Below are 21,705 nucleotides of genomic sequence, written 5' to 3' on the forward strand. Positions count from 1 at the left end.
AGAAGAAGAGAGAGATAGAAAGAGGGTGAATTTAATTCATAATCCAGCACAATATACCAGTTTGCCGGGAGCTTCGAAGCTCATGAACCTTTCACCAAACCCTTTTCTTCCTACTTCGCAAGCTACCTACCTACCTAGCTACACTCCGAGAGGATTCACGAAAATCGCTCGGTTAAAACGCCATGGAAAGAACTCCAACATATTCGGTTCGTTCAAGAGTACATTCCACGTAAATGTCGGACATTTAAGTAAATATCTCTCCTTCTTGGAAAACGTTTTGACTACGGAATAACTGAGATTTTAACATCGTTGCTAGAAAGATGTTTCTATTTCCGGTAAAGTAGACCGATTCTCTGTTACAATTAATCGTTCCGTGTTTCTCAAAGAAATGAATTTTTCGTAATACTTTTTTTTTTTGCTTCTTCTTTTTCCTTTTAATCGACTTTGTTTATAACAAAAATAATTTTATCGGGAAATGTATTGATCGGTTAGAAATTATTATCAAAAGAGAAAGAAGAAAATCGGAGAAAAGAAAACAATATAATTATTAGGAGTAATTCTCTTAATAAAAATCTTATATTTTCTCGCGATGAAAGGATGAATTTTTGAGAATTTTTTTTTGAGAATTTTTGTCTGCGGATAATAATGCAGTCACGTGCGAAGAAGCATCTCGCTTGGTCGGTTAATTTTTGAAGAAAAACTTTGCTTAAATGATAACCTCGAAGATCGGCGCTTAAAACGGATAAGCAAGGGCGGTGCATATAAGACGAGAACTCTTTTATTTAAAGTTGTAAAATTGCTGATATATTATTTGCGATAGTAAGGTAAGTGGCAGCACGCCGAACGAAAGTCGTGGTTGAACTTTCCAATCTCAACTGGAATCTTAAATTTGCGTATGGCTCGTAAAACGTGAGCCGTCAAACTCCCGAGCGATTTTATGGATTGTAACGTGGTCCTTCAGGATTTCCGTACTATTCTCTACTCAATGTTCCTTCCTTCCCCTTGCTTTATCCTACTTTTTCTCGTTCTCTTTTCCTATTCATTCCTTCGTTAACTTGGTTTTTTTTTTTTTTTTAGACTCGTGAACATAGATGCTTTACAAATTGACCAATAAAGTTCACGGTAATATCGTGATAAGCTTTGAAAAGATAAAAATTTATTCCCTATACTTTTTCTTCCCTTTCTTTTTTTTTTTTTTTTAATAACGAAAATAGACGTTACTTCAAATTGATATATTTCTATTGGAATATTTCCAATGATACGTTATAGGGTTAACCTATGATTATTATGAAAAAAATATTTTTTAATAATAACGAATTGATAGCAGTCATTCAATTTCGAAAATGTCGATCCTATTAATAAGGACTTTGGACGATTAATTTCTTTTTCAATCGACTTTTAAGAATTTTTATCGGAAATTTGAAACAATTTTTTGTAATAAAAAAGAAAAAAAAAGGAACTTTCCAGAGAAAGGAATGTTCGAATTTAGTTATTATAGACCACGATATCGCGAGTTTAAGAATTTAAGAGGATCGATTCGTGTAGTATAAAGAAATTAATGGGAAAAGAATATCGTGACTATCGTAGCTAATTAAATTAGGCCCGTCCTTTTATTCATTGCGAATCGCCGTTGAAATAACAGGTGTAATCAAGGTCTAGCCCAATCCGGTTGGTTGCACGACTTTTCATTAGAGTTTGCACTGAAGGTTCGGCGATTTTGTACAATGCGAACGGCCAGATAATCGACGAACTTCGACACAATGCTTCTATCCGAATCATCCTTTTCCGATTCGCATTGTCTTCGTTAAAGGAAGCATGCAGCGTGTTCGCTTCGAAAATAAATGATAGGCAATACGAAATCGTTTTTATTTTTTCCTTTTTGTCTCCTCGCCGTGAAATTTTCTGTCTTTATTTAGACACTACGTATATGTATATATAAATTTTAATTATTTTATTATTATTATTTTTTTCTTTTTTTTTTTTTTTTTCACTAAAAGAACCACGTAATAAATTATTAATTACGATGAAACGTTATCACACCGTCATATTTTTTCTCCACTTTTATTACGTATTTCAGAAATTATCATGTTATTCATTAATTTTTTAGAGAATGAGAGAGAGAGAGAGAGAGAGAGAGAGAGAGAGAAAGAGAATAAAGTTAAAATGTAAAATCCATTTCGTTTGAGAGAAATTGGACAAAAAAGTTTCGAACGTAAAAGATCTACTTTTTCGGAGCGTGCGTATTAAAATTGTAATAGTGGTCGAACAATAAAACGTTTCAATCGTAATCGCGATAACGACGAGCTACCCTTCTTTTTTTTTTCTTTTTTTTTTCCCTTTTTTTTTTTGATTGCGATCGAATGATTTTTGTTGGAACATGTCGGAGGCATGTCTCTACCTTTATTCTTTTTGTTTCCTTTCGTTTTAATTTTTTTAGTCTCCTCGATGAAGATATTTTCGCGTCTGATTATATAATAAATTTAATAATAATTACATCGTGTATTTCATCGTGTACGCGAATGATGGAACAATAGGGGAAAACAAATCGAACGAAATCACGAAATCTGTTTAATTGAAATGTCATTTTATCCGCGATCGAGATTATTCCCAATTATATCGCGTACTAAAGCTTAACGCTAATCATATTAATAATCGTTTCGTAAACAGTAAAATCATCGTCACGGCCGCGAGCACGCTCGTAATAATGAATTAAAATCATCGGTTGCATTATCAGAGAGAGGGATAGAAAGAGAGAGACAGAGGGTGAGAGAGAGAGAGAGAGAGAGAGAGAGAGAGAGAGAGAGAGAGAGAGAGAGAGGATTCATTAGTTACGCCGCAGAACCGTCTGTTTTATCTGCTTATTCGTTAAACCTCAATACAATCGGTGATCGTAGATTGCATCGAGATTTATTGAAAATTAAGCATTGCCGACTGGAAAATAATGATTTTTATGGGAACAATCTCATTTCCTCAACTCGAGAATCCTATTAATTGGATATAATTAATGTTTCAAATTTGACTGGTCATTATCGATCGACGATATAATTCCAAGTGATTACAGTTAATAATATCAATATTTTTACATATTTTTAACATCGTAATAATATGGATGATAGATAATTCGATTAAAAGGTCGAAATTAGCGTCAAGTAAATATCTCATTTCTTTGTTACTTTACAATATTCTTGAAAGTAACTTTATTTTACATATTTAAAATAACATAATAATACTCATGTAATTTAATTTTCTTTATTTTGTTTTTTTTTATTTCAAGAACATATCGATATTATATGACCATATGAAATATATTTTAATTTCAATGAAAATTTTTACATATGTTTAATAAATTAATCTCCGATAGTCAATGAAATCCTTCTGTCGTTCTGTCGACCTTCTCGTTACGTAAAGTTAATCCTCGTTTTAGTATGCTACCAGCGAGTTGCCTGTTACAAGATCGCTTCAGCAATAACTGCCGAAATAACCTCGAGCGCTTGATATACTCCAAGCCCTATCACCTTACCAGAAGGTATCCTCTATTCAACTTTACGTACCTATAATCACCAGGACAAACATATCGTCCTAACCGGTTCAATCCTGCGATCGTAGATAAGACCACGTTTCTCTCAGGATTTTCGACGATCACTCTCACGTTCTCCACATCTCTTTTTCATTCTCTCTTTTACGAACTCAGCAGCTTCGATGAACATGCTAAGATTACATGACGATACAAAAAGAAAGGAAAATAAGAAAAGGAAATAATAGGATCCTTGTATTTTGTTGAAGAGAGTATATATAATTTTTTTTTTTTTTTTTATCGATAAGAGATGCACGCGATAAGAATAGAAAAAGTATCATTGTGTTCCTTTCGTTTTTTTTTTTTTTTAAGATTATTTCTTTTCCAATGAAATTACGATATGAACGAGATAAAATATTTCAAATTTTAACATATAGATCTTAAAGATAAATCATAATGAAAATTTTCTTGAGGATAGAATATAATTATTTCACTCGATAAAACTATCATAAACAAGATGGTACTTACTCTTTGATTATCATTTCGTTATTAAAAGGTTGGAAAAGCTGTAAATAATTATGTGAATTTGTTGGGTAAAGGTTAGTATAAAATAAATCACTCGTATTCATCTTTGTGGCAGTAGTTGCACGCCAAAATTTTATTACATATGTCGGGTTTACTTATAAGAATCTCTCGTCGCTATATCCATCCCATCTCTCTCTCATCACTTTGCCTTACTCTCGCATACGTTCTTTTTTTTTTTTTTCTTTATCGTAACTTTTTTTTTCTTTTATAAATAACAACATTCAAATCAACGGCGCGAAGCATAATAGTGTTTATAATAATATATCATGTCACATACAATATATGTAATATATGTATATAACGATATATCATTACTTCGATAGTCCTCCTTAAAATTCGTATATTTATATATTTATATTTATATTTATATATATATATATTTATATTTATATTCATTTATTTATATATTTATACTTCCGATGTATTATGTATACATATATACCTTCCTGTTAATTCGTTCCTCTTATACATTTAACGACTAGACGGGCAGTTCGTGTTACGTTGATTCGTTAATTAAAAGGCTAAGGATGAAAATATTCTCGCTAATTATAAGATTTCTTTTCTCTTTTATATCCATTTCTCTCCCTCTTTCTCTCTCCTCCCTTCCCTCTAACCCTTTCTCACGTTTTTCTGGTACTCTTTTTTTTATCTTCTCGTTTCTTCCGTTATTTATTTATTTATTTTTTATTTTTATCTTTGCCTTTGTTTTCTTTTTTTTTTCTTTTTTTTTTTTTTTTTATTTATTTTTAACGTAAAACGGCCATTGACAGAACGACACGGCAAGCTCTACATTTAAAGGTATGGACGTCGTGTCGTTCTTTAATACTAGATCGAAACTTAAATCTACGTAATTTCTCTCTCTCTCTCTTTCTCTCTCTCACTCTCTCTCTCTCTCTCTTTCTCTCTCTCTCGCTCTATTATCGCATACTTTTAGTTCCGTTATTAACTATATACTCCTATGTACAGGATCCACAGATGACAAGAGGATAAATCTTCTTCTCATTCTTCGTTTTCATGTGCTTATTTCTTTTTATTTATTTATTTATTTATTTTTTTTTTTACGTATTTTTTCTTTTTTCTTTTTCATTCACTTAAGCCCACATTCGAAGAATTTATCCTATTTTACGTGCAAGTTCTTTTTCTCTTTTTTGTTTCGTTTTGTTTGTTTGTTTGTTTGTTCATTCGTTCGTTCGTTCGTTCGTTTTAGTTTGCGACTTTTATTTCATCTCGACGTCATCACGTCTCCCTTATCTAGTACAAATTACGATTAGCCTGACGAAAATCGTAGAAAGTATATTATATAACAAAAATACGAATGTGAGCCTGAGTGAAATGTCCTTTTTTGTTTTCTTTTTTCTTTTATCTTTTACCTTTATTTTTTTCCCTTTTCGACTCTTTCGCTTTACACATACACACTTTCTATACGAGTCGTAATTATTACTATTATAGTTACTATCATAATTATTATTATTATTATTATTATTATTATTATTATTATTATTATTAGTATTATCATTATTATTACTATTATTATTAGTCCTATTATTACTGTTATTCATTATATTATAATAAATCACGACAAAACGATCGAGGATCGAGAGTCGTGGCGTTGTCGCTTGAGTGGCGTATTCGACCATGCACTATTATCAAATGTTCATATAGAGAAAGATATAAAAACGAAAAGGAAAATAACCTGACGAACATGAAAATTTTTAATGGTGGGAGGAAGGAGAGGGATTAAAAAAAATTTGGTGTTATCTTCTGCACTTCTTAGATTGCTCTTTTTTTTCTTTTTTCTTTTCAGATACCGAATAATTCACAGGAGTTGTCCTTAATACAACCAGTACCATTCTTTAATCCCTTCTTTAATACTTCGAGCTATGCCGTAACATGAACTCCTTTACGCGGAATACCTTGACTTCTCTCTCTCTCTCTCTCTCTCTCTCTTTCTCTCTCTCTCTCTCTCTTTATCTTGAACCTGTTGCTTTAAACAAGATGTACCTTGAATAATGGATATTCCTAAGTAGTTCCAAGTCAGCTTAATCCGGCGCTCGTTTACCTCCGCTCGCGAAAGAGCTACGTTTCTGTCTGCACTGCGCGTTCGCGGTTTAATTCCCTCTCCTCGACTAATTAACATACGCATTAATTAACCTCCACCCACCACCTCTCCTTTACCAGATCAGCTAACTCAAATTCAAACGGATCGAAACGTTATTTTATCAATCATTGAAGCAAATTTCAATTGATAAGACTTGATCAATGAATTCTCCTTAATTTAAAATGTTGCTAGAGGAAACGATCTTTCGTAGGATTAGTAAATGTTAAGGATGAAAATTGAAGGGATAAATTATTGATCGATGATGATAATATTCCTTATTTTTCCTTTTTACATCGCTACCGTTGGTGAGAATAAAAGTTGCAAAAAGTGCAATTACGTGTAATAAATAATCCGTACGCCTTTCAAGCGATCTTTCTTTCACCATTTAAATATATACGTACTACTATTTACGATATCAAGAAGGCCATTTACACGAGGGAATCAACGAAATTCAAAACGATTAAAATTCCAAAGAAAAAAAAGGAAGAAAAAAAAAGGGGGAAAAAATAGAAAGAGACAATGACATTGCGATAATTCTCAACGAATTATGGAAATGAAACTGACGAGAAAGGAGGAGGAGGAGGAGGAGGAGGAGGAGGAGGTGGTGGTGGTGGTGGGGAGGAGTGAGAGAGGAATGAAGGGGGAATAAAAAGAAGAGAAAAAAAAAGGAACAGTATTAACAAAAATATGCTGTCGTGGGTAACTTGAAATACTCGTAGCATCGCTAAAAAGCAGAGAGATGTAACTAAATTTTCATTTTTCCGCTCGAGTGAACTCGCGCCCGCGTCCTCTTCTGTTCCTGCTCCTGCTCCCGTTCCCGTTCCCATTCCTGCTTCCGTTCCCGTTCCTGCTCCTGCTCCTGCTCCTGTTCCTGCTCCTGCTCGTTCGTTCGTCCGTTCGTACACGTGCGCGCGCGCAACACGACGTGACTTTAATTACGTTCGTCGAGGAGTCACGGATAACACGTGCTGCATCCCCGTGCCAAGATAAATCTTTATGTAATGCACGTATTTTTCTCCTCTTCCTCGTTTTTGCTGGTGGAGGGGGTGCCAGTGGTGGCAGATTTCCTGCGTGAAAACGGGCAACCGGGACGACGGGCGTTAAATAATGCGACAAAACGTGCAACGAAAGTACCTCGAGGGACGAGTTCTATGTTCTCTCTCTCTCTCTCTCTCTCTCTCTCTCTCTTTCTCTCTCTTTGTTTCTCTCTCTCACTCTATTTCTTTGTGTGTGTGTGTGTGTGTCTCTCTCTCTCTCTCTTTCTCTTTCACACTTTGTTTCTCTCTCTTTCTCTCTCACTCTATGTATTTCTCTATGTATACATATGTGTGTGTGTGTGTGTGTGTTCGTATTTTGCGTGCAGACAAACATTCTACGAGTTTTGTTTTACACGGGTAAAGCACTCTTACGGAAACTACCCTTGGGAGAAGGGAACAAAGGGCTAACGGAAGTGACACTTTCGGAACATAATCGGTAGGTGTTTTCAAATGAAGATTAGTTTACCTACTGCTTGATTTTTTCTAATGCTTCTTGATAATACTTCTCTCTTTTTCTTTTTTCCTTTATATTCTCTCTTTTTATAATTCTCTATAAGAATTTTATTATTATTATTATTATTATTATTATTATTATTATAATTGTTAAAATTAATTATTATTAGTTTGTTACGAGTAACTCGAAGATTTAAATCACTTTGTCAGGTATAAGTTTGACTTTTTCGTAGCTGTGAAAATTTTATATTGAATTATAGACGATCCAATTGTTGATATTGCAATGATTGATATTGAGTGATATTTACAAGAAAATGACATAATTGTTGACATAATTTTTTTTTTTAATCCGAGTAAATCTGCGAATAAATGAACGAAAGAGTGGTGGAAATTGTCGAGTGAAAGGATTTCGTTCGAGATGTAGAAGAAATGATTACAATGGTAAGAGTGAGATTTGGATAGCCTCTTTGGATAAGAAAAAGGGACGTCTGAACGTCAGCTCTTTAAAGGTAGTCTTCGATCGAAGATTCGTGCAAATAATAATATTCTGCTCTTTAATATTCATTCGCTATCATCTATCTCTTTCTCTCTCTCTCTCTTTTTATTCTTACTCTTTCTTTTGCACGTTGTACTTTTCTCCTTCTTCATTTCTTTCTTCCTTTCTTTTTTTTTTCTACTTCCGTTAACCTCTTCACGTGAGAATATCGGACGTACGAAATCTGACGTTTTAATCTCAAGTATCCAGATGGGTTCCGTGATTTCGTATATGAAAAAATAAGGAGTAAATTGAGAGAGAGAGAGAGAGAGAGAGAGAGAGAGAGAGAGAGAGAGAGAGAGAGAGAGAGAGAGAGAGAGACAGACAGACAGAGAGAGAGAGAGAGAGTGAGTGATAAAGATAGAGTCGTTTCTAATAAAATACTTGAAAGAAAATCGATGCCAAAAACAATTTTTATATTTAATAATAATAATAATAATAATAATAATAATAATAATAATAATAATAATAATGATAATGATAATAATAATGACAACAACAACAATAACAATAACAATAGTAAGAGAGGAAATAATTTCATCCTTGAAGTTTCAAAAACAAATGTAGGACGTTTGCTTTCGATATATTGCAAATGAAGAAAGGATAAATTGTTGACAAAACTATCTATAGCAACATGATACAATAGAATATAGAAATATAAATAGAGAATCGATTCGCACGTAAACGACCTTCTCTCCTCGCTGTGCTGATCTGTGGGGGAGGGTCTGTTGGCGCGGCATGAATATTTGTTTTTTGGTTTTTTTTTCCATTTTTTGTTTTTTTTTTTCTTCATTTACTGATATATTACGGCGTTATACAATATTTTACATTGAAAGCGATAGTCGTTGCACTTTGTGATTTTCCATTAATCGTTCGTCTCGTTTCGTTCGTTCCTTTTTCTTTCTTTTCTTTTCTTTTTGCCTTTTTTTTTTTTTTTTAATTTTTCATCTTCCTCGTTGAACTCTCATTTGCACTTATTTCTTGACACGCGTAATCAAATTTCATAATAAATCTCGTTACATATTGATTTTCCTTTTTCATTTTCCTCTTCTTCATCTTCTTCTTATTCCTTTTCTTCATCTTCTTCTTGTATTTTTTCTCTCTTTTTTTATTTTTTTTTTTTTTTTTTTTATACGACACTAACTACTCGGTCAGTCTTTATGCCTTTTTCGTGTACATGTCTCTCTGTGTATATTTCTATGTGTACGTGTATTTGGGTCTCTAATCTCGTGTGTACGTGTTTCTTTTTTTTTCTTGTTAACTTTTTATTTTATTTTATTTTATTTTATTTTATTTCCTCTGTTTAACGTAATCCATAATTACAGAAAAGCGGACGTCGGTGGTCCTTCAGCATTTTCGAACTTATCGAATAATCGTCGTCATGATTAGGCTGAGTGCTATCGCTGCACCTGTCGTCCCGATGCATATTGCAGCATCTAAAAATGATAAAGCATATAATATGATTAGAGGAAATATCTTTATGCACGTTTTACCGTTTTAAAATTGTTTATTACATGGAGATAAAAAGGCCGTAGAAACTTTTTATCGTTATTATAAATAATGGACTTAATTTTATTTGAAAGTCTAATTTTTCAAAGCCTTTATATAAATTACAGTTATATTAAATACTCCGTTGAAATTAATATTATGGATTAAACGATAATGTAGTAATACGCGTATTTTCAAAACAACTTAAATTTATTTTCTCGAGTAAAAGAAGAGTAAATAAAAACAATGGGAGGTTGGGGTGGAGGGAGGGAAAGGAAAGAGAAGGAGAGAAAGAGGAAGAGGAGAAGAAAAGCTTTTCGTCGAAGAAAATGTCGAAGCCAATTGAAAAGACTCGAGAGGTCGTGCGAAGACACGCTTTTCCCTCTTATTTTGATGCAACCACCCCCGTACCCACCCCTAAGCTATCGTCATACTCAGATTCCTTTTTAGGAGAGTCAGGAGGAAGGTTAAAATAAGGAAAAGAAAAAGGATAGAAAAGATGCGAAAGTCGAGCCGGAAGTCGGTTATTCTTCCGCTTCGTTCAAATCCTTCTCTCTCTCCCTCCCTCTCTCTCTCTCTCTCTCTCTTCCTCTCTTTCTCTATCTTTCTCTCTTGTATATTCAGCTATTACTCGCTTCGAAAAAAGCGTATTTCCAGGGAGGTTACTTCTTGCTTTCGCTCATCTTTTCACTCATCTCTAATTAGCAATGAGAAACAAGGCAGTCGGCGCGAGCGCTTCCCGTCTCAGACGAATTAATCCTATCTTCCATTTTCTCGTTTTTTTCAACGAGAGAGGGAGAGAGACAGAGAGAGAGAGAGAGAGAGAGAGAGAGAGAAAATTGCTCGCCTTCGCTATTTCCGTCTCATCTTCTTTTCCTTTTTCTTCTTCTTCTTCTTCTTCTTTTTTTTTCTTCCCTTTTCTATTCTTTCATCGTATTTTCTACTTAGGTACGTCGTTCCTTTTTACATTTCATTTTTTACTCGTAGATAAATTTTTCTTTTCGCGTCTCAAATTGATCTTCCAATTTGTATAGGCTAATATAGTTCTTATTCTTATTTTTCCTACTTTCGAATTAAAATGTTCGATCGAAATTTTAATAGGAGTCACTCGTTAAATGGACTTTATTGCCTTTTAAATCGAATGAAATCGTGAGAAATACTTTTATATATCTTCCGTTATTAGCCTAATCTCTATGTTATTATCTTATATATGTATATATATATATATATGTGTGTGTGTGTGTGTGTATTATCGTCGAAACGAGGCTAATTGGCGATTCGTAGAAAATGAGAGGCAAGTTCAATACTATCAGCTTATTTTCTCGGTCGGTTCGCATCTATTTCAAATAAATGGGAAATTTCGATGTTTTGGGAATAACGTAATTATCTTGAACTATTTTTCCTCGATTGAAACATATTACGTTAGAAGATTTCGTAAATTTCGAAGAATAAAGTTCGTTCGATAATAATTATCGAATAAATTAATAAAATAGGAGAAAGATAAGAAATTATGAAATTAAAGGACCTTTGTACAGTTACGAGCAATGTAGATATACCATACGTTGACTCTAACAACCAACCGATCGATTTAATTAATTAGCCTATAATTAAATGTTCGCAAGATTTATATAAAATACGAATTATATCGATAAATTGCAAATAAGACAGTTTTATTTGATATAACAAATTCTTGTAAAATATTTATTTGTACGGGCTAACACAAACATTTTGGAGGATACGAAAAATAGAAAGAATTATGCTATAACTCTTTGTTAACGTTTGCACTTCGGCACAGGACAACTCATAAAATAGAAAAGTTATCGGAAAGCCATATTTTTTGAAAGTTATTGAATGTTTCTACATTCGCGAATAGCGAATCGTACGAGAAAGACAAAGAAGCTTTTTTTTAATGAGATTCGACGTTGGACGTGTCCCGAAAACGATTAATAAAATTTATATCGTGACTCTTTTAGGCGTATCTCGGAGTATTTAATAAAAATTTTCGAAAAATATGACATTCCGTTGGTTCTTTCTACGTAGGAGATCGGAAAATTCGAAAATTAAACGTAACACTTTGTGTCGTCAACTTTAATCGAACGTGAAGATTTAATCAATATTTAAATCTTTTTCAATGATGTCTGGTGAAATGAACGGATACAAGTAAAGGAAACGAAACAAAACGAAACAAAGCGAAACAGAACAAAACGAGAAAAAAAGGGAAAAAGAAGAAGAAGAAGAAAAAGGGAAAGAGCGGACTCATCATCACGAATCCGAGCGTCAAGTTGTAAAAGCTTGGGAAGCAAGTTTCGACGACGTCGCCCTTGTACACTTTTACCCTCTTCATTTTCGATTCTCTCTTTTTCTACACGAAATTACCTACTCTCCGAGAGCCATCGTGATCGTAGCCATCGTAATATAAAAAGTATGTGTATGCGTGGATGTATATATATATATAAAAGAGAGAGAAAGGGAGAGAGATCAAGAGATCAAGAGAGAAAGAGAGAGCAAGAAAAAAAAGAAGAGATAACTATCTCTCTCTTTCTCTCTCGTTCACAAAGAAAGAGATAGATAGAGAGAAAGAGAGAGAGAGAGAGAGAGAGGACGGATTTTCACACTTTGCCATTATGCAAATTCCTTTTAAAAGAAACCACGGGAGTGCGACGATATCGATGCCGAGCTCGGGGAGGGAGGTTGGGGTGGAAGGAGAGAGAGCTGACTGTTGAAAAAGGGTACGGGAAAAAAATGTAAGCGAGGAACGAAATATCCGATAACGCCCGGAGGCCTCGTGAAGGAATTTCTGAAGGACCACCGGCCGAGTCAGACGTAAAATTCACTGAGCCGAGATGGTGGATTCCCTGTCGTTTTAAATGCCACGAGAATGATCGGATAAAACCACGAGTTCGCCTTGCGAAACCAATGGCATTTGTTTCCTTTCCCTTCTTTGGCTAGTCTCCTTTTTTTTCTACTTTTTTTTCTTCTACTTCTTTTTCTTTTTTTTTTCTCTCATTGCATTTTTCTATCTCTTTCTAACTCGTAGCTTTTTTCATTCAACGAAGGATTTCCATTGAACGTCGACCATAGTAAGGGGTTTGCGAAGGAGGACTGCCAATGATCGAACTTTTACCCCTAACGATCCTTACCCACTCGTTACTTTGTCCCGATATCCGTTACACTCTGTCAGGCCACTTCTAATTGGCCGAATAAGATGCAACGTGGTGAACAAGTAAGCCAAAAATCAATCGATTTTATTGGCTTTTCTTTTGAATGGAAGGAATTAGAATTCGTAGATTGGATTAAAGGGCGATTAGATTGGTTTAGTTAAAAGGGATAGTTTTTAGACTCTTTCAGAGAGGAGTGTTCGTGTTGTCTGTCTGTCCTGTCTATCTGTCTGTTTTTATGTATACGCGTGTCTGTGTGTGTGTGAATGTCTATTTTTTCTCGATAGTATTGTCAGGAATAAGATTTTAAAGTTAATCTAATTATTTTCATATTATTCATTAGTTTTTTCCTTCTTTTTTTCTTTTTTCCTCTTCTTCTTCTTCTTCTTCTTCTTTTTCTTTTTTTCTTTTTCTTCTTTCTGTTCTTTCTTTCGAGTTTATTTCTTTGATTTTCTTTCTAGATAATTACGAGACTTACCGTTGTCGTCAGAAGGCCAATTGTAATTCCTTTTCCTGTTCAAGTCGCTCGACTTTTGTTCCGACTTTCCGATCTCGTTTATGTTCGACTGAAACTTGTTACCTGAAACGTAGAAAAGAAAATTATTAACGAATACGATAGGATTATATAAGAAACTATTGCCAATTAAATCAATTATTATTCATTAACGTTTAAATAGGTATATATATATATATATTTTTTTTTTAACATTCAAATCATCTCTTATAAATATTTTTTTTCGACGATCGAAATGTTAAAAGAATAATTTCTAGATCAAAAAAAGAAAAAAGAAAAAACAAGGACTGAGAAAAAAAAAGAGGATAAAAAATTATTTTTCTCCCAAACAGAAGGATAGTAAAATTCGTAGATACGTTCGACGTCCAAGACCTTGACCGAAATTGTTTGTTTGCGAACATTTTAATGCGGTATGTCTGGCAAACGCGATAACTAGTATGCTAACTAAAGGCAAACACAATACAGGTGAGAGTACACGATGTACCTTGTTGTCATATCAGCTACCTATGTAGATGGCGGACCTTGCAGTTATCATATTGCACAATAATGAGATCCCAGCGTGTATATGTTACGTGTATACGAGCAAACAACGCGTTTAACTACACCACACACATATATATATATATGTGTGTGTGTGTATGCATCAATGAAAGAGATTAGAAATTTTGATTTTGGATAGGAAAGTTTGTTGACGATATTCAGATCGAAAGAATTTGTGATTATTATCTCTTTTTATCACTAGGCGGTAGGCAAAGTAAAATAAATTTTATTTTTACGCGTTCGTTTATAAGTCATTATTTATCATGCAACAGCTTCTTGTAAATTATTATTCAAGCTTGTTGACGAATTTTTGTTTTTATTCCGTCGTTATTATTCGGTGCCACGTGTTAATGTTATGAATTTAATGGGTTGCGTATCATTTCATTCATTATATTCTCGTATTATTATTTCGAAATTTAGGTAATTATGTGCGTGTAATTGTTATTTCATTCGTTTTTCTTTTTCTTTTTCTTTAGAGATACATATATATTGAAATGGTTTAGAAATATCAGGTCTCTACGAAAGTCGAGTAGAGTATTATCAGGTTTCATAGAATAGTTAATATTCCAATAATATATGCACGTAACAACATACGTACGTAATAACAACGTCGAATACAACTTATAATTAGTTATATATATATCGTCAGTATTATTATATCAGTAATTACAATATTAAGAAAAAAAAAAAGAACAAATGATACGAAGGAACAATCGATTATCTATTGAAATCACTTAAGATGATTAAAATTAATTTAACGTCGTCGTGTCGTTCGTATCGTTGATACGATTATGTTTGCTTTTAAAAACACAGTTCGAAGTTTATGATTATATTTTCATTCGTAATAATTATAATTCGACGTTGTTTGAAATTATAAATTTTCCAGTTAAATTTTTCAAACGTTCATCGTCAGTTCGCGTTTATCAAGAGTATCAAATCAATTTTTGGAAAATAGGAAAAAAGCTAGGCAAGAGTATGAGAAGAGCAAAGCGATGCTTTGAGAGAACAAAGAGACCCTCGAGTGAAGATGCTCCGAGCGGTGTTACGCCTAAAGTGGGCGGTAAACGTGTCAACTGGTATGCAAACGACGAGTAAACACAATTCCCTTATCCCCGGGCGCTACGGAGTCGTTGTTTTCACGTTGCTCTTGCTCGACGTCGTGACATGTTTGTCGCTACAGAGTCCGGCCAACTCGAATCGAGTAACAGCTGATAACGAGCTTCATTTAACACCTTCGCTTCATAATTCCACGCTTCGTATTCTCTAATGCTTGAAATTTTCCAAACGTTCCTTCGAAACTCGTTATTGATTAATTAATTAAAAAAAAAAAAAAAGAGTTGAAAAAACTGGAATACCGTGCTGCAAATCGTAACAAAATTCACGATCAATATTTGTATATGGAAAATACGGGGTAGCTATAGCAACGCAATATTTTTTGTTGCAATATTTCTTTTTTTTTTCTCCCATTACGGCATGAAGAAGAAGAAGAAGAAGAAGAATGGGAAAACGAGAAAAATAACAAATACGCGAAAGGGAATAATTTTTTATCATTTTTGCCTTTCGATTTTTCTAAGTAATAATCTCATCGATGTGAACTTTCGTTTTCGTGTGAATGATTAAATATAAAAGATAAATAAAAAAAGAATGAAAAGAAGAATAACCGGGTAATTACGAGAAAAAGAGAGAAAAAGAGAGAAAGAGTTTAATTTACAGGCAAAAATTTATGAAATCAAATACGACAAAAACACATATTATGCTAATATTGATCGACAAACACGGAGTAATATTAAACATGAATATTTTTAATTGTCAATGATTATTTAATATTTCATTTGAAAATTATTGAAAAATATTATGAGAAATAATTTTAATGTCAGAGTTTAGATCACGAAAATGTTTATTATTATTTACGAATAAATAAACTAATATAATATTATAAATAGATATAGCGAATCGACGTTACTAAATGTAGTTTTATAGGATCATGTTGCGTTCAATGAAAAGATGAATTTTAATTTATAAATTCTAACATCGAAAGTTACGTAGGGTGATTGTTGGAAGGGAGAACGAATTGCCTAGGGATCCTGATGATCGGGTGGAATGAAAGGGTTAAGCATCGCCGTGGGAACACGATCTTAGGACAATAGCCTATTTCGGACGAGGTAATGGACGATCTCGCGTAGAGACTGCCACGAGCGTTATGTAACAGTACCTACGGTCCGATAGTAGAACCAGTATATGGTAGGAAGGGTATCCCTAGGTCGACAAAGGGATACACACCTACGAACAAGGAAGCGAGAGAACGGTCAAACCTGACAGACGTATGCAAATCTCGGTCAAACATTGGCACTTGCGATGACGATGACGATGACGATGACGATGACAACGTTCCAAGGCCTTACGAGATACCATACCTCCGATGTTTCCTTCCTAATTTGTATGCTCATCTAACTGGTACTATCTACGAATCACATTGCAAACATTGTGAATAAATATCGAATATCTCGATCGTAATCTTTTCTTTTATCGACGAAGACATTGTACCTCTCGTTATTCAAAATTTTTTATATAATAACTCTGTAAACGTTCAAATTTTCTTATACGAAATTGTATTTATTTATTTATTTATTTATTTATTTATTTATTTTTTTTTAAGAAAGTCTCGAGTAACGTTGGAATAATAAAATCTAATACAAAAAAAGATCATGAATGGAGACAGCTGATTCGGGTTTACGTCTCCACGTTCGGAGTGTTTGTAAATTACTTGAGAAACGTTTTGATAAGAAGGTAAACGGAAAATGACGAAAAAGATTTTCCTAAAGAAAGAAAGAAAGAAAAAAAATGATATAGACGGAATGAAAATCGAATAAGAGGAAACATTGGAGGTCGATGTAGAGCACATTCATGGTTCCGTGTGTAAGTACGTCCATAGTTCTCCATGTAGCCACGCATGCATATTTATGTCTCTCTCTCTCTCTCTCTCTCCCTCTCTCTCTGTGTGTGATGTTGGCCGCGTTGTTCGCACAGCTATGTGCTACGTCGAGCTGCGAACGCATTCTGAAGGTGCACGTGTATACGGACCTATAATAGCCTATTGCCGTGGCTAGTTTAACCACCTTGGTGAGCTGCCGTGTTTCGGCAGTTTCTAGCCTTCAACTCATCCCCCTTTCAACCCCCCATCTGTAACGTATAATACCTCGCAAGTAGCGGGTGGTTGGTACGCGTACACGCATGGCTTCACGATACGAGTCGTGTTAACTATGTGCTGGTACGTTGGCTAAGCCAATCTCATTCTGTCTGTCTCTCTCTCTCTCTCTCTCTCTCTCTCTCTCTCTCTCTCTCTACCTCCCCTTACACTCACCCAGTTGATTCTCCTCCTACCGCTTCGAATTGCAGGTTGCCAATAATTCACGTTGCTATCCCGAAGGCGTGTTCCACACTCCCACCACTGGCTGCTTACAGACCGTCGCGATACTTGATTTTATGTCCGGCCGTCCGAAACCGACGATTGAGACTAATGAGCGGTGTTCTTGATATCGCAATCAACGTCCCTCGCCAAATCGGTGAGTCGATAATTGTTGCCTCGTGTGATTTTAGGAAGATTGGTATATACAATCTCAAATTAAGCGATAAACCAATTGATTATATTCGATTAAATGTACTAGCGATATCTCTCGTTTGTTTCTGCGCCAAAATATTGTTAGACGGTTTATTTTTTTCACTTATTTTTTTATTCATTTCTTTATTTATTCTTTTTTTTTTTTTTTTTTTATGTATAATACTTTTATACCTACTTGTGAAATATTTTCGAGCTCCTCCTGTATTTATATTACTTCGTAATACATGCATACTTGTATGAATGGGTTGCCTATCACGAGGCGCTCGAAAAGTTTCTTGCTGATGAATGGCGTTCACAATTATCGACGAAGTACTAGCTGCTACCTATCTACAGACGAAATTAATTAGAGGGAATACATATCCATTATAATTAAACAGAATGGATGAATACGTATTTTACATTTAACCGTAAACAATTCGGTTGCTTTGAATTTCTAAAACCGTCCGTCACTGTTAGTCAAATTAAATGAAATTAATGCCAAAGCAATATACTAAAATTAGATTTGAACGCTAAACGAATCGTAAACTTTTTCAAACGATCGTCTATGAACGAACCTCGACGATAATTATCGAGAAAGATCTATCGATTATTAGCATCGACTTTACCGAACGAACTAAAACTGCATTCGAAGAAACGCGATGCAAGAACAACTACCAACGTAAATTACTTCGAACTCGTTCTTGCGTTTCTAACACGGAAATAAATCCACGCCGTTGATGTAATTTATTCATGGATTTGCAAGTATAAAGGGATGTCTAAGCGTTTATTAAAATCGGTATCTCAACCGATAAGAAGCGCGCAAAGGAGTGCGCTTCTTTTGGCCCGCTACGATTAAATCATAATTGCACTACGTTATATAATCGCTTTATCGCGTATAATTAATAATCCAAGAGGCACAGATGGTGTTTTAATAAACGTTAAATTAAAAAATAAATATTGCTCTATACAATATATAAGAAGGTTATCGACAATGGTACGTAAGTACTTACGATGAAACTTTGTTTTCTTTGTCCCGTTAAGTTATTTCTTTGAGAGTGGACATTATTAAAATTTTCTTTTCGCGCAAAATGACATAATTACGTATTATTTATTTAAGTATCTCGATTAGGAATAATGCGAACGGACGAATAACGACAAAGAAATTGAATTGAATGTTAAATTTTTAGGGTTATCCCCCGTGATACGAACCTATTTCAAATAATGTCATAATGTTGCTTTGTGATAAAGTTTTCATGACAAAGACAGAGAGAAAGTTTACCGTTATATGCACGGTTATTACGAAAAGAATTCATTAAAACCACGCTAGCCTACCATTTACGTAATTAAATTTTAATGAATCACGTGTGACAAAAGGGTACATATACAAAGTAATACATACGTATATGCATACATGCATAAACACTCATATACATGTCTTCTTTACGTATTCACATATGTAGATATATTTGTATGATTATAAAATAATTCGTAGCATTGAAAAGAAGGAACAAATAAAAGATGATGACGTTTATTATTTTAACATAACCGAACAATTAATAAATTTCGTGCATTTAATTTTTCCTTTCGAATAATTTCTTTGAATATCCTAGACGACAGGAAGAGCAACGACGACAGAAGAGATAACCACTATACACGGTATAGAAATACTTTATGCAATCTCGCACAGCTACTCGACTCGCCATCTTATCATTTCATTAACCTCACCCCTTTTTGCATTTTCCCTCCCCATTTCTCATATCCTCGCTTGAGCGAGTCTATTGATGCGGCATAGTTACTCGCAACACGTCGAGCATTTATCTCAACCATCGTTCATAAACCAAAGTTCGATGGTAAAGCGTTTCACGATAATAACAACAACAACAACAACAACAACAAGAGAGACACCAATCGATCGTTCGAATTCAATTTTCGATGACAGAAAGTAAAACGGACGTAATTTTAGAACGACCATCAGTCCGAATATACATACTTTCCCATACAAAATTTCACCCATTATATATATTATAAATATAGAATATAAAAAAAAGAAATACACACACACAGATATATATATATATATATATATATATATATATATATATATATAAGAAACTTTTATAACATGTTTCGTGTGAAAAGAAAATTTCGTTAACGAAAAAAAAAGTTTCAAGAATTTCACAGAAAAATCTCTATATGTGCACGAAGATTATTTTATATACTTTTTATATACATATATTTTTTCTTTGATAACATATATATATATATATACACACATATCGCAATATATTAATATTTATTTAATAATTCGTACAGCGTGAGAAAGTGAACAACTGACGGTTAGAGAGAATGCAAATGCTAAGAAATGAGAGATTTAGTCGAGAAATTGCGAAGAAAGAGAGAAAGAGAGAAAGAGAACGAGAGAGAGAGAGAGAGAGAGAGAGAGAGAGAGAAAGGAAAGGGTAAGCAAGGTTAGATAAGTAGAGATAGAAAGCAAGAGAGAGAGAAAGAGAGAGTAGGGTGCTTACTCCTTACCCCTTACGTTCTTCCCGCAATAGCAGAATTGTAGTAGGGGGAACACGAAGGGAGCAAACATTAATGCCATCCCGCAGACCGCAGATGTTGCGCCAATTACAAACCTCACCCTCGTCTTCTCTCTCTCTCTCTCTCTCTCTCTCTCTCTCTCTCTCTCTCTCTCTCTCTCTCTCTCTCTCTCTCTCTCTTATTCTAGGAAGGAAAGGGGAAAACAGACGATATTCCGACTTACGAGCTTTCCCCTTTCCTCTCTTTTCTTACTCTCTCTCTCTCTCTCTCTTTCTCTCTTCGTCTCAGGAATATCCAGCTTCCTCATGGAAAAGGATAGAAATAGAGAAAGGATATATATATATATATATATGTAGAGAGAGAGAGAGAGAGAGAGAGAGAGAGAGAGAGAGAGAGAGAGAGAGAGAGAGGTAGATGGATAGATAGATAGAATAAGATGAAAAAAGAAAGAGAGAGAAAGAAAGAAAACACGGCTTTCGAAAAGGCTCTCGCACTTTGTTAGATTAAATATAACATAAGACTGGAAAAGGACGGCTTCTGGTGCAAGAAAGAGAGATAGTGAGAGGAAGAGAGAGATGGAGAGGTAGGGAGGGCGTAAGAGAGAGGGTGAGAGAGAGAGAGAGGGAGAGAGAGGGAGAGATAGACAGAAGGAAGGGATGAAAGTGCAGGAGGAACTTGAAGGGTGGGGATGAGTAGCAGCACCAGCACCAGCAGTAGTAGCAGCAGCACGGCACGGAGGCTGATATTATTCTTGGGTCTTCCTCGCCGGAGCATTATTAGTTCTAGCGTGTTAGCATACATGAAATATTGATGTTACAGGGGTGCCCAACCTATCCAACATCCTACACACCCCTTCAGACTTTCTCTTCTTCTCTCTCTCTCTCTCTCTCTCTCTCTTTCTTTCGTTCTCTCTCTTTTTTTCTTTCTCTTTTTCTTTCTCTCTCTCTCTCTCTCTCTTTCATCTCCCATTTCCGTCTCTTACATAGTCACTTGCGGTGTTCTACCGTTACGAGCTTTCATCCCTTCTCACCCTTCCTCCTTCCACCCTTTTCTTCGAGGCATTACGTCTCTCGATGCCTTCATCCGTCGATGGAGATTTTTCGATCATCCGAAAAGTCGAGCGGGGGATAAAAAAATGAGATTGAACTGTTCGGAAAATGTAAAATCGAACAAGCATATGTATCAACGCAAGATGCTTCTTGATTTTGAATAAATCAAATTGCGTGTATCAATCATCCCAAAGCACGTATTCTTTTTTCTCAACGCTTATAGATTTTTTAATACCAGAGCCAGTCAACGGATGTTTCTTTATTGTCGCGATATCAATCTCTTGCGAATCGTTCATTTATCGTTTATATTGTTCGCTATTAGAATATTTCTATATACACATATGTACACACATTTTTACGAGTTTACTTATAGGTGCATGATTAATGACAAACTTTAGAATAATGTGGGTTACAACAGGACGTGATCATACGCTCGTAGATACGATGTTATTGTTATTTATGAACGTTATTAATAATGAGCAATTCTTGTAGGTGTATATATATATATTTTTTTTCTCCTTCATTACTAATTAATATTAATGAGGAAGGAAAAAAAAATTGAAATTTCAAGGTATTTTCGTATTTGCATAAATTT

General features: G+C 34.4%; 2 protein-coding genes across 3 annotated transcripts in view; one reads left to right on the forward strand and one right to left on the reverse strand.

The window, feature by feature from the left end:
- LOC127068900 (odorant receptor 22c-like) overlaps positions 1-21,705 on the forward strand; it is a 48,211-nt gene that overhangs the window by 9,144 nt on the left and 17,362 nt on the right. Inside the window, exon 6 of the mRNA XM_051005278.1 lies at positions 17,319-17,485. The gene's annotated coding sequence lies outside the window, so the exon portion shown is untranslated. The remainder of the gene's footprint in view (positions 1-17,318; positions 17,486-21,705) is intronic.
- LOC127068897 (neurotrimin-like) overlaps positions 4,139-21,705 on the reverse strand; it is a 245,585-nt gene continuing 228,018 nt past the window's right edge. For both annotated transcript variants that reach the window (XM_051005273.1, XM_051005272.1), the window contains 2 exons: positions 13,347-13,448; positions 4,139-9,658 (listed from right to left, as the gene is read on the reverse strand). In XM_051005273.1, coding sequence (XP_050861230.1) covers positions 9,585-9,658; positions 13,347-13,448 — 176 coding nt within the window. In that variant the 3' untranslated portion in view covers positions 4,139-9,584. The remainder of the gene's footprint in view (positions 9,659-13,346; positions 13,449-21,705) is intronic.

The sequence above is a fragment of the Vespula vulgaris genome, chromosome 14 (assembly GCF_905475345.1).
Source record: "Vespula vulgaris chromosome 14, iyVesVulg1.1, whole genome shotgun sequence".
Lineage (NCBI taxonomy): Eukaryota > Metazoa > Arthropoda > Insecta > Hymenoptera > Vespidae > Vespula > Vespula vulgaris.